Here is an 11,993-nt window from a genome sequence, read left to right as displayed (position 1 = left end):
GACATAGTAATCTAGTCTTATGTATATAGACTTTTGATATCCCAGGCAGCATTTTGTTACAGCATGTTGGGCTGACTTGGGAGTTGTTTGTGGTTTAGTACTATTTCAAGCACTGGCCCTTATCGGGTTAAGTCTACATGTCACTTAGTGACAAATTTTGATACGCATATACAAGCGCTGGCCTATACCAGGTTGAGCCTATGCGCTAATTTTGGATGCATATGTACAGTAATGATTATAATTAATACAAACGTGTTTTCTTTGGCATAGTTATGTGTTGTGAAGGTGTAATATCGTAAGGTTGTGTTGATCATAGTGAAACGATATTGATTTTTATATAATTGATTATTCTATAGAATGGCCCCGAGGAAAACAAACCCTTTGTCTGAGGCGGAAGTGGCCGCAATGATTGCTCGTCAACTACAAGCAGTGATACCAACAATTGTAACACAAGTCACTGCAGGCATACGTGCTAACAATACTGTTAATCAACCTACGAGCACCACCACGGCCACTGTTAATACACCTCCGCCGGACACTAATGTAGCCCCGGGTGTTACTACCCCGGTGAATACTGATAATGTCATAAATAATAATAACACTCTCCCAACTATGAATGTCACTGGGAACCCAGAACCTGTTGTGCACCCTGATAATATCCCGAACCCTGTACCGGTTGTTAACACAACTAATAATGATAATACTCGGACCAATACCGATAATAATAATAACCGAGAACCCCCGCGTCAGGAGTACTCATACAAACAATTTACATAATCAGTAAACCGATTGAGTTTAAGGGTATTGAAGGACCTAGCGGACTGGTCAAATGGATAGAAAAGACCGAATCAGTAATTAATATCAGTGAGTGTCCACCGAACCGCGTGGTCAAATATGCTACCAGTATGTTTCTAGACCAAGCGCTGATGTGGTGGCACGGTAGTCCAAATAAGGGGACAAGATGCTATTAATCGTATGTCATGGACTGAATTAAAAACCCTCATGCTAGAGCATTTTTGTCCTAAAAGTGAGATTCAGAGGTTGGAACACGAGTTATGGAATCTGGAAATGAAAGGAGCGGACCATGTGGGATACACGAATCATTTTAACGAACTGTCCCGCTTAGTTCCGTGGTTAGTTACACCGGAAGCGAAACGAATTGAACGTTATATCTGGGGACTGACTCCTGCTGTGAGAAGTATAGTGAATTCAGTTGCCCACCCGACATTAGAAAGTGCTGTATCTCAAACGGGTGTCGTTACTTTTGATTTGATGAGAAGTGGAGTGATAAGGATGCCAGGTGAAACAACAAGTTTAAAACGAACTGATTATGGAACAAGAATGCAAGGAAACCCTCAAAACAAACGGCTCGTCCGAATACCCGAAGTTATGCCATGACCAGTTCTAATGTAAAACAAGAGACCTATAAAGGGACATTACCGAAGTGCAGAAGATGTAACTTTCATCATGTAGGTGGTTGCAAACCGGTCATTTGTCAAAAGTGTGGAAGAACGGGACACTATGCCCCCAACTGTAGAACCCCCACCAACATTGTTAACCGTCCACCGCAATCAACTCAACTCCCTCGACCTCAACCAACCCGCCCACAACTCAACCAACAAACCCCCACCTACCACGAATCTCCGTGCCTGCTATGAATGTGGCAGTACGGAACACTTTCGGAGATACTGCCCCAATTTGAACCCGGGTGCAGTGAGAAGGCAGAACCAAGCACAAGCATCAACCTCCAACGCAGCTAAGGGACGCGCGTTTGTATTAGGACCGAGTGAAGCGCGTCATGATCCGAATGTGGTGACAGGTACATTCTTAGTTTCGGGTCAGTATGCTTCAGTTTTGTTTGATACGGGTGCCGATAGAAGTTTCGTATCTGTTAACTTCTTACCTTTAGAAAATATGTCGGTTAGTGAACTAACAAAACCATATACTATAGAACTCGCTAACGGTAAGCCTATACTTGTTAACCGAATAGTCCGAGACTGTTCCCTTATCCTAAACGACCACCCATTCCTTATTGATTTACTTCCAGTAGAATTGGGAAGTTTCGATGTTATAGTCGGTATGGACTGGCTATCTAAGTATAAAGCTGAAATTGTCTGTAAGGATAAGACCGTTAGGATATCTCTTTCGAATGATGAAGCTATGATTGTTCAAGGTGAGAAATCTGGTACGGTACTGCCTCTCATATCTCAACTTAAGGCATTGAGATATTTACGCCAAGGTTGTACTTTATACTTGGCGAGTGTAACAGTTAAGGAACCCGAGGAAAGACGAATGGAAGACATCCCAGTGGTACACGAGTATTCAGATGTATTCCCCGATGAGTTGCCTGGTTTACCACCGACCCGACAAGTAGAATTCCGTATTGACTTGATACCAGGAGCAGCACCCATTGCTAAGGCACCTTATAGACTTGCGCCTTCTGAAATGCAAGAACTGTCCAACCAGTTACAAGAATTACTGGATAGGGGTTTTATTCGCCCTAGTTACTCACCGTGGGGAGCGCCAGTGTTGTTTGTAAAGAAGAAGGATGGGAGTTTTCGAATGTGTATTGATTACCGGGAATTGAATAAAGTGACTATAAAGAATAGATACCCCTTACCCTCGAATTGATGACTTGTTTGATCAGCTCCAAGGTGCAAAGTATTTTTCAAAAATTGATCTTAGATCTGGTTATCATCAAGTAAGAATTCAGGAAGAAGACATACCCAAAACAGATTTCCGAACTCGGTATGGTCACTATGAATTTTTGGTTATGCCGTTTGGGTTGACAAATGCACCTGCAGTGTTTATGGACCTCATGAACCGAGTTTGCAAACCTTACCTTGACAAGTTTGTGATAGTGTTTATCGATGACATTTTGATATATTCGAGAAGTAAGGAGGAACACGAACAACATTTGCGGGAAATCTTAAAATTATTGAGGCAAGAGAAGTTATACGCAAAGTTGTCCAAATGTGAGTTTTGGCTACAAGAAGTACAGTTTTTGGGACACATTGTGAACTATCAAGGGATCCAAGTAGACCCAAGTAAAATTGAGGCTATTAAGAATTGGCAAGTGCCTAAGTCACCAAGAGAAATTCGTCAATTCTTAGGACTAGCCGGGTATTATAGAAGATTCATTGAAAACTTTTCAAGTATTGCACAACCTCTAACCCTCCTAACTCAAAAAGATCGAGCATATGAATGGGGAGAAGAACAAGAAATGGCCTTCCAAACGTTAAAACAGAAGTTATGTGAGGCTCCAATATTAAGCTTTCCAGATGGAACGATGAATTGGTGGTATATTGTGACGCATCTCGTAAAGGTTTAGGATGCGTACTGATGCAAAGAAAGGAAGTAATAGCATATGCTTCCCGACAATTAAAAGTACATGAAAAGAATTATACGACCCATGATTTGGAATTGGGAGCAGTTATCTTTGCATTGAAGATTTGGAGACATTACTTGTATGGCACTAAATGTACCATCTATACTGATCACAAAAGCCTACAACACATATTCGATCAGAAAGAGCTAAACATGAGACAAAGGAGATGGGTAGAACTGTTAAATGATTATGACTGTGAGATTAAATACCATCCGGGTAAGGCCAACGTAGTAGCTGATGCTTTAAGCCGAAAAGACAGAATCAAACCATTAAGGGTACGAGCACTCGGAATGATTGTTCAAAGTAGCCTAACCGAACAAGTTCGCGTTGCACAAGATGAGGCCTTGAAGGCAGACCAGCTAGAAAAAGAAGAACTACATGGAAATGAAAGGAATTTTGAGAAGAAAATTGATGAAGTATATTATTACAAAAACCGGGTCTGGATTCCAACACTTCATAAACTCCGAAAGCTGATACTTGATGAAGCACATAAATCCAAATATTCTATTCATCCAGGTACTGATAAGATGTATAAGAATGTTAAAGAATTTTACTGGTGGCCTGGTATGAAAAAGGATATAGCCGTGTATGTAAGTAAATGTGCAACATGTGCAAGGGTAAAGGCGGAATATCAAAAACCTTCGGGAATGTTACAACAACCCGAAATCCCACAATGGAAATGGGAACAAATTACCATGGACTTTGTGACACACCTTCCTAAAACCTCTCGAGGACACAACGCAATTTGGGTAATTGTGGACCGATTAACCAAATCCGCACACTTTATTCCCATCCGTAACAACTACACCACCGAAAAACTCGCTCAAATTTACATTGATGAAATAGTATCTCGACACGGAGTACCTCTTTCGATTATTTCCGATCGAGACAGTCACTTTACTTCACATTTCTGGCAAGCAGTACAAGAAGCCTTGGGAACCCGAATCGACCTAAGTACGGCTTACCATCCCCAAACCGATGGTCAATCCGAACGAACCATCCAAACCTTAGAAGATTTACTTCGTGCTTGTGTACTGGACTTCAAAGGGAATTGGGATCAACACCTCCCGCTCATTGAATTCTCTTACAATAACAGTTATCACAGTAGTATACAAGCAGCACCTTATGAAGCTCTATACGGGCGAAAATGTAGATCACCACTATGTTGGACAGAAGTGGGTGATACCCAAATTTCAAGATCCGATTTAATTCAGGAAACCACCGATAAGATTCACCAAGTTAAACAAAAATTGAAAGCAGCCCGTGACCGACAAAAGAGTTATGCTGATGTTCGCAGAAAACCGTTATCTTTTGAAATAGGTGATAAGGTATTTTTAAAAGTATCGCCATGGAAGGGTGTTATAAGATTTGGAAAGACTGGTAAACTAGCCCCGAGATACATCGGACCTTTTGAGATTGTCGCAAAAATTGGTCCCGTAGCTTACCGATTAAAACTACCCTTAGAAACTGAGCACTATTCACGACGTGTTTCATGTATCGAATCTGAAAAAGTGTTTGACTGATGAAACGACAATAGTACCACTGGAAGATGTTCAGATCAACGAAAAGCTCAACTTCGTAGAGGAACCGGTAGAAATTGTAGACGGGAAAACCAAACAGTTACGACACAACAAAATTTCATTAGTAAAAGTTCGGTGGAATTCAAAACAAGGACCCGAAAAAAAAATATACTTGGGAACGAAAGGACGAATTCCGAAAGAAATACCCACACCTGTTCCCTAGAAAACCAATGACACATTAAATTTCGAGGACGAAATTTCTTAACGGGGGGAGAATGTGACATTCATGATAAAACGAGGTACACTATATTCATTACGTAACAAGTAAACGATAAATCGGTTAATTCGTAGTGCTTAAACGAGTAACCGACCGATACTAATTATGACCCGTATACATACTGAGGGGTCATATACGAGTTATATCTATGTTATAGAGGCTAACATATTGATATTAGGTCCCAGTACGTTTAAAACTCTTTAAACGAAAAAGGTTTCGTTTATCGATACGCTATAAGCTTAAACGCAATCGTTAATATCAAAACAAGCATTGTAGCATCCGTTAAGCCGAAAAAGATTTATAAAACACTTATATGACATGTTCTAAGCAATCCGTGAAAATATTTTGGAATTTTACAACGAGTCAGTACGTTTTTCTTATTTTACAAAAATAAGCTGAAAAACACGCGTTTTTGCGCTATTTCTCACACCCGAATTAATTTTCTTGCGAAAAACCGAACCCGAACTAAATTTGAAGTGGGCTTTTCATGTTTGGGCTTGTATAATTAAATTAATGGGCCAAAACAGCCCATTATGGGGCTTTATTGAATTCCGATCGGAACACCACCCAACACCACATTCTTTTTATAAAACTTATTCCCTAAGTATTCTTATTCATTCTAACTTATAAGATTTGAAGTCCAAGCAGCTCAAATTCTGCTCTATCAACTATCCTTCAAAACTCTAGGTATTTTGATTATTTCATCATTTTTAACTTGATTTCATTAACTATAATTAACATATAAACATGTTTTAGTTAGTTTTAAACATGTTTAACCATCCAAAAACCCTAAAAATCAAGTAAAATCATGATTTGATGTTAAACATGTTTACAAACCAGTAACATATACTTTTTTGGTCAAAAACGCGGATTAGAACATGAATACAACGTTTTTACGGTTAGAAAGTTCGGTTTGAACCCAAAACCGAAACCCTAATTATCAAGGCTGTTACATGGATGATTTATGCTTGGTTTGATATTATATGATATGTAGATATACTGAGTTTGCAACCCGAGACCCGGAGAGTCGTTTAAACTAGCAAAATTCATTGAAAACCGACAAGGTAAACCCGTAACACTCGTTTAGGGGCTGTTTAGTATTAGGTTGTGACGTGCTTGTTGTTAGCTTGTGAAAACTTGCAGGGACATTAGGGATCATATAAATGAGTCCCTGTTCAAATTTGGTAATTTTTCGATAAACGGAGAATATTTGGTGAATTTATTCCCGTTTATGAGCGTTTATTTGGGAAAAATAGCTAAACATATTGAAAAATTATGAAACTTGGTTTTGGAGTTTAATATGTGATGGTAAGATCACTGGTAAAATTTGGGAATCATTGGAAATGTCTAAGTATGGTTTGTACAATCATGGCTTAACCGAATTTTAACAGCCGAAAAACGCACAAAAAGGCATTTTGTCAAAAGAGTTAGGTTCTGGAAATTTTGCAGGGGCTATGTAATAACATTGAGGTCATTGGTAAAAATTATCAGATTTTTCGGAGGTCGTTTGATATAAACGGGCCATTTATTACACGATTATAACCTATTAAATGAATTTTTATAAATAAATAATTAATCATAAAATTTCTGAAAATATTTTTATAAAATTCTTCATGTCTTATTGTATTTTTACAAAATTTACATAATTTATATATAAGTACATATTTAGTTATGATTAATCAAAGATTTAAATTATAATTGGTTTAACGAAACCGGCAGTTTTGTGTTTAACGGACTGACTGGTATGTCAAAATGTCAAAAGTGGTCAAATATCATATTTTTGAATGATATTGATAAAAACGAACTTTTTACGAAAATTCCGGACAATTCGGGTGGATTGTGCGCGTTTTGTATAATCAAACCCGTGTGAAAACGGAAACGAACCCTGCGATCAAACCAGACACCAAAACCTTAAAATTCTTTCATAAATCAAATTATTTTATCAATCAATATATTTACTTAAGTTTTATGTGATCTTACCTAATCCCGAAACGTATAAACGATCAACTGAGCTAGGCTCGGAAAACGATGAAACTGAGCCAAATCCAGTTTTAAACATTTCATAGTATACAACGTCACAATCTAAGACTATGGTCATGTTCTGGGCCTAACAGCTATACCCAGATTATCTATACAGCCCGATTTAGCTTGAACACTGTACTAGTATTAACGATACGATACCGTTTATAGGAATCAGGCTATAAACGAGGCATCTGACTTATTGATACGTGATTTCTGTGCGAACTACGATAAGGTGAGTTTCACGACCCCCACTTTCTAAACTGTTTTACGAACTTTTGGGGTGAAAAGCATGTTTACATAAACTGATATACTTGAAAACGTGTGATGATGTGGATTATCTAAGTACTAACACTTGACAAGTCCCCACAAACACAAGTGATTAACTTCGTGCCGGTGACGTGTGGATAGTACTATCGGTTTGACAAACCCAACTGACAGAGCCGGAGGGGTATGCCGGAACATATGTAAACCCAGTTGCACATTGTCATTATATTTTTACATACTGCTATGTGGTGTTAGACATAGTACATACTTGGGGCAAAGTGGCTGTTAAATGCCAACGGGAGTGCATGGGCAGTGGAGGCCATGTGTTTTAGCTCGTTTCGGTTTCACTTGTGGCTTAGTATAATACATCATACACAGACATATATACATACACACTGTAAACTTTACGAACTCGTGAACTGATTTCATTGATACTCGTGAAACTTGAAACTCACCAACTAGACGTAGTTGACCCGTTTTAACATGCTTTTCAGGTAAAGCAAAAGTGGAATGATTTGCTTACATGCTTGGTGTTAGAAAGAAAGTTGAATAGCTGTGAATAGACGCTGATATAATACTGAATAAGAAGCTCGTAAACCGGTTATGTGTTTTTCACCTAGTTTGTAAACATAGTACCTACCCATGTAATATAATGTAAATTAGTTTATGAATTTCTTTATAAACAATGTTGTTGATACCAGTGTTATCTGTTACATTCCCGTATTACGCTTCCGCAACTACCTAGTCGGGGTGTGACAATACTAGTTATAAATAATAAAAGAGCTTAGCTCGAGCTCTAGATATAGAACTTGAAGCGAGCTGAATCATGTCTCTATTAAACAAGCCGAGCTCAAGCTTAGACGAGCTTTAAACTTGAGTCTGTGACATGGATGTCTAAAATCTTAGTCCGATTAAAAAAACCCCTAATATTAGATCGCTGGTAAAAATATAGTTTTGTCGTTTTTGTAATTATACTGCTACATCAGTTATTTATAAAAGTATATATATAAAAAACAAAAAAAACAGTGAACACCAAACATGTAAATGTTTTAAATATAAGTGTCAACTGTCAAGCTCCCTTGCCACTCTTCCATGGCTTAATAACAGCAACCAAAACTATTGCTATTATAACCAAGAGCAAAATAATTGCAATACACATGCATTTTCGACTCTTGATCTGTAGTTTCTTTGCGGTTTGTAACGCACTTGTCCCCGATTGGACATGATCAACGGTATTTGTTACCTGAATCAACGTGGGACATATAAATGGTCCGGTAAAAAGGTACAACCTTTGTTGCACTAGGTACAAGTGACTAAACATAGGATAAGTTTCATATTGCATTATTGCTAATAGAAATGACGTTTAGTGCTTTCCTTCGAGCTTAGTTTGACAAATCCGAAGCAGTGTACACGCACCGTTGCACAATGTACAAGTCAAGAAAGCATGTTTGACTCGGATTTGTCATTTAAGACCCCGGAAAATGATTTATAGATCAAAACCGTACCTGGCTTTCGATATTATCCAGTAGATCTCCTTGAGCCTCTATAAGAACCGCCATATCAAGGTATATCTAGCAATGTCAAGAATTTGGTCAGCACATAAGAACCTCGGGTCAACTATCATGTTTTTGTTGAATAAGTTACCTGATGCAGCTCGAGAAGCTTTTTTTCGATTTCCCTTACGGCATCATGTCTTTCTTGAATTTCTTCCAGAGTGTTTAGTACCTTTGATGAAACCGAGTTTAATGAAATAAAATAGAACATTTCCGTATATTTACATTTTTATTAAATATAAGGACCCGAATATGTAACGGGCATACCTGTCCCCGACCCATTTCTTTCATTGCATTTTGGAAAATCTGCTCACTGTTTCCGGTTTCTATGAGGTTGTTGATGGTCTATAGCATAAAATTGACCGATAAGGTTAATATAGAAAACACAATAAGTTATAAAAATTAGTTTTGAATTTGGGCGCACCTCTTCATCGGGTCGGGTTCCCGTAACTGCAAAAATATTAAAACTTAATGGACCAAAATTGTAGAAAACCCATATGTTTGACTTTAAAAAGTTAAATGTTTGACTCTAAAAAGTCAAATGGTTGGCCCAAACCTGTAATAACTCTTCTTTCCACAACTTCACGGTATTCGTCATCAATCTTTCGTCTTAAAGTCTGAACACGGTAAAGACATATATTTTTCATAACATCACTAAGTAAATAAGTAAAAAACCTAGTTATAAGAAGACCATTTATACCTGAAATTCGGTCATTATGTCGCGAAACCTCTTGGTCAAAGCACTGTAAATATAGAATAAAAACAAGCTTACACGGTCACGTTCGACTCACTGAGTCAACTCACGGCCGAGTCAGCTCGTGATAGTTGAATTATGGGATTATTACTTTATTATATTAAAAACCAATGATTATTGAAACTTACTTTGTCATATTCGTCCTGGAGCGATCAACGCCAGTCCCTGGCCCACAACCCGGTTTTTGTCGGTTGGCGAAGTTCTGCAGGCATCATTAGACAGAGCCTAGGTTAACAAAATGAAAAGGCAGTAGAGGTGACAATTTTGATTCATTTACAACCTGATGTTTGCATCTAGATAGAGCCAATACTAAGTATGACTAGTTAGTATGTTTATCAAGCTTGAGCTCGGTTAGCCTTGACTTGTTTATTATTTATTACATAGTTATATACAGATACAATTTTAATATATTTATAACTATAAATTTATATATAACAAAATAAATATATATTTTATTTAGTTTGGCATAACTTTTGTACATTATTATACAAATCAAAAATTATTATACAGATATATAAAAAATAGGCTTGTTTAGGCTGCGAGCCTAGTGAAACTTGGTATTTGAAGCTTTTTCTCAAACTCATTTGTTAAATGAGCTCCACCAAAAGCTTGGGAGCCGTCTCGAGCTCAAACTCATTCAAGTTCAACTCGATTTAAGTTTTTAGTAATCCAATCTCAAGTACCTTATGAGTTGCTCGACTCGTTTACACCCTGAGAAAAGAGTCATACGGTCATACCTCTTTATTGACGGTTTCTATTTTCGCTTTTATTCCACGAGCAATCTTCCCAACTTCATCAACATCTTTCTCCATACGTTTCCTTATAGCTAAATCCAAGTAATCCGGATAATCAAATGGCTGAAGGATCAAAATCATTCACAACAATAAAAAACCAACCTTTCATGGAAGATGCTTTCGTCACGGATTTTGACTCCTCGTTAGAATCCTGTAAAACCGATTATCAAGATTTCATGAACTGCATTACACTTATTCAAATGACGTATGCGAGTCGATAAATGTTTTGTTTTCTCATACCTTAAGTTTTTTCAACAAACTCGAAAGCTTATCCACTTGCTTCTCGATGTCTTGTATCTTCATTTGGAGACCAACGGTAAATTATGGCATAAAATGTCCTATAAACTAAAGGATGATAACAAAAGTATACCTGTTTGTTAAAAGATTCCATTCCCATGTCGGAATTACTTCTTGGAAGTCTTGAAGTCATCTGTACATCAAGATCTATTGGAGGATGCTTTCGCGCATCACTCGCAAACGATTCCTAAAAGATGGAAAATTCACAATTATAAACAAGCTCGATAGGTGAATATTCGTTCTAGCCATAATACGACCAGAAACAAATATTCGTTCTAGCCATAATTATAACAGTTCTGGATCCAACTAAAGCATTCACTTGGTGAGTTTCTTCAATTTTAAAGACAAATTAATCTTGTAGTTTGAGTTATGAATCTTTGGCATCACTTCTTCCTATATGCTTAAGTTGGAATTTTAAATTTTTTTCAAGTTTAAATCTTAAATCTTTTTTTTCTAATTCAACATATGACAATTTATAAATTATAAAAAGGAAAACTTAAAACACTTCTGAATTTAAATTTATTCTTTATGATTTTGTTCATAATCACTATCGAACCGCAAATATGTAATCAACCAAATATAAGTTATATTAGCCAAAGAACATGAACACCAGAAGAAAAGAATATCAAAAAGTTTAATTCCATTCCCAAAAGGCCAAAGTTTTATTCAAAACCATAACAAGAACAAGCATCAAAACCGTTACAAAGAATCACATCATGATCATGAAAGCAAACTAAACCCGCATTATGGACAAGTAAACGAAACCCGAATCAGATTAAACTACAAAATTAAGATGTAGAATCAAACTTACACTTAGCAAATCATTCATGGTGATGAGCTAGCCAGAGCAGAGACTAAAGTGATTCGGGGGGTTAAAAAACAAGGGTCAATCATCATTGAATTGGTTATATATGTGGGGTTACTTTGATTGCACAGGTGTCCAATGTTGTGTGTTTGGCCGGCGAAAAAAAGAAATAAATTAATAATACAAGGTAAGAAATAAATAACTCTGGACGTTGCTTACTATATTGAGATGCTTTTGTTCTTATTTGAAAAGGGCGAGAATATCGAAAATGATTTTAGACCCAATCATATTCTTCTTGGGCCGGTTTGGTTTGGGTGAG

At 37.2% G+C, this 11,993-nt stretch overlaps 1 protein-coding gene across 1 annotated transcript; it reads right to left on the bottom strand.

Annotated features, from left to right (window-relative positions):
• Positions 1 to 8,540: 8,540 nt before the first annotated feature.
• On the bottom strand, positions 8,541 to 11,736 carry LOC143575760 (syntaxin-132-like). Its single transcript, XM_077060051.1, has 13 exons — positions 11,681 to 11,736; positions 10,943 to 11,056; positions 10,813 to 10,869; positions 10,675 to 10,723; positions 10,516 to 10,604; positions 9,907 to 9,980; positions 9,725 to 9,767; positions 9,581 to 9,641; positions 9,449 to 9,474; positions 9,292 to 9,369; positions 9,116 to 9,196; positions 8,977 to 9,042; positions 8,541 to 8,714 (listed from the first exon to the last, which is right to left on the bottom strand). Exons 1-13 carry the CDS (start codon positions 11,696 to 11,698, stop codon positions 8,541 to 8,543), a joined length of 930 nt encoding a protein of 309 aa, XP_076916166.1. The 5' UTR covers positions 11,699 to 11,736.
• Positions 11,737 to 11,993: the final 257 nt, after the last annotated feature.

Source organism: Bidens hawaiensis, unplaced genomic scaffold, assembly GCF_021521415.1.
Source record: "Bidens hawaiensis isolate Kalapana, Puna unplaced genomic scaffold, B.hawaiensis_p1.1 tig00027664_1, whole genome shotgun sequence".
Lineage (NCBI taxonomy): Eukaryota > Viridiplantae > Streptophyta > Magnoliopsida > Asterales > Asteraceae > Bidens > Bidens hawaiensis.
The sequence above is the reverse complement of the archived record's forward strand: the minus strand, read 5'-3'. Positions and strand labels throughout refer to the sequence as shown.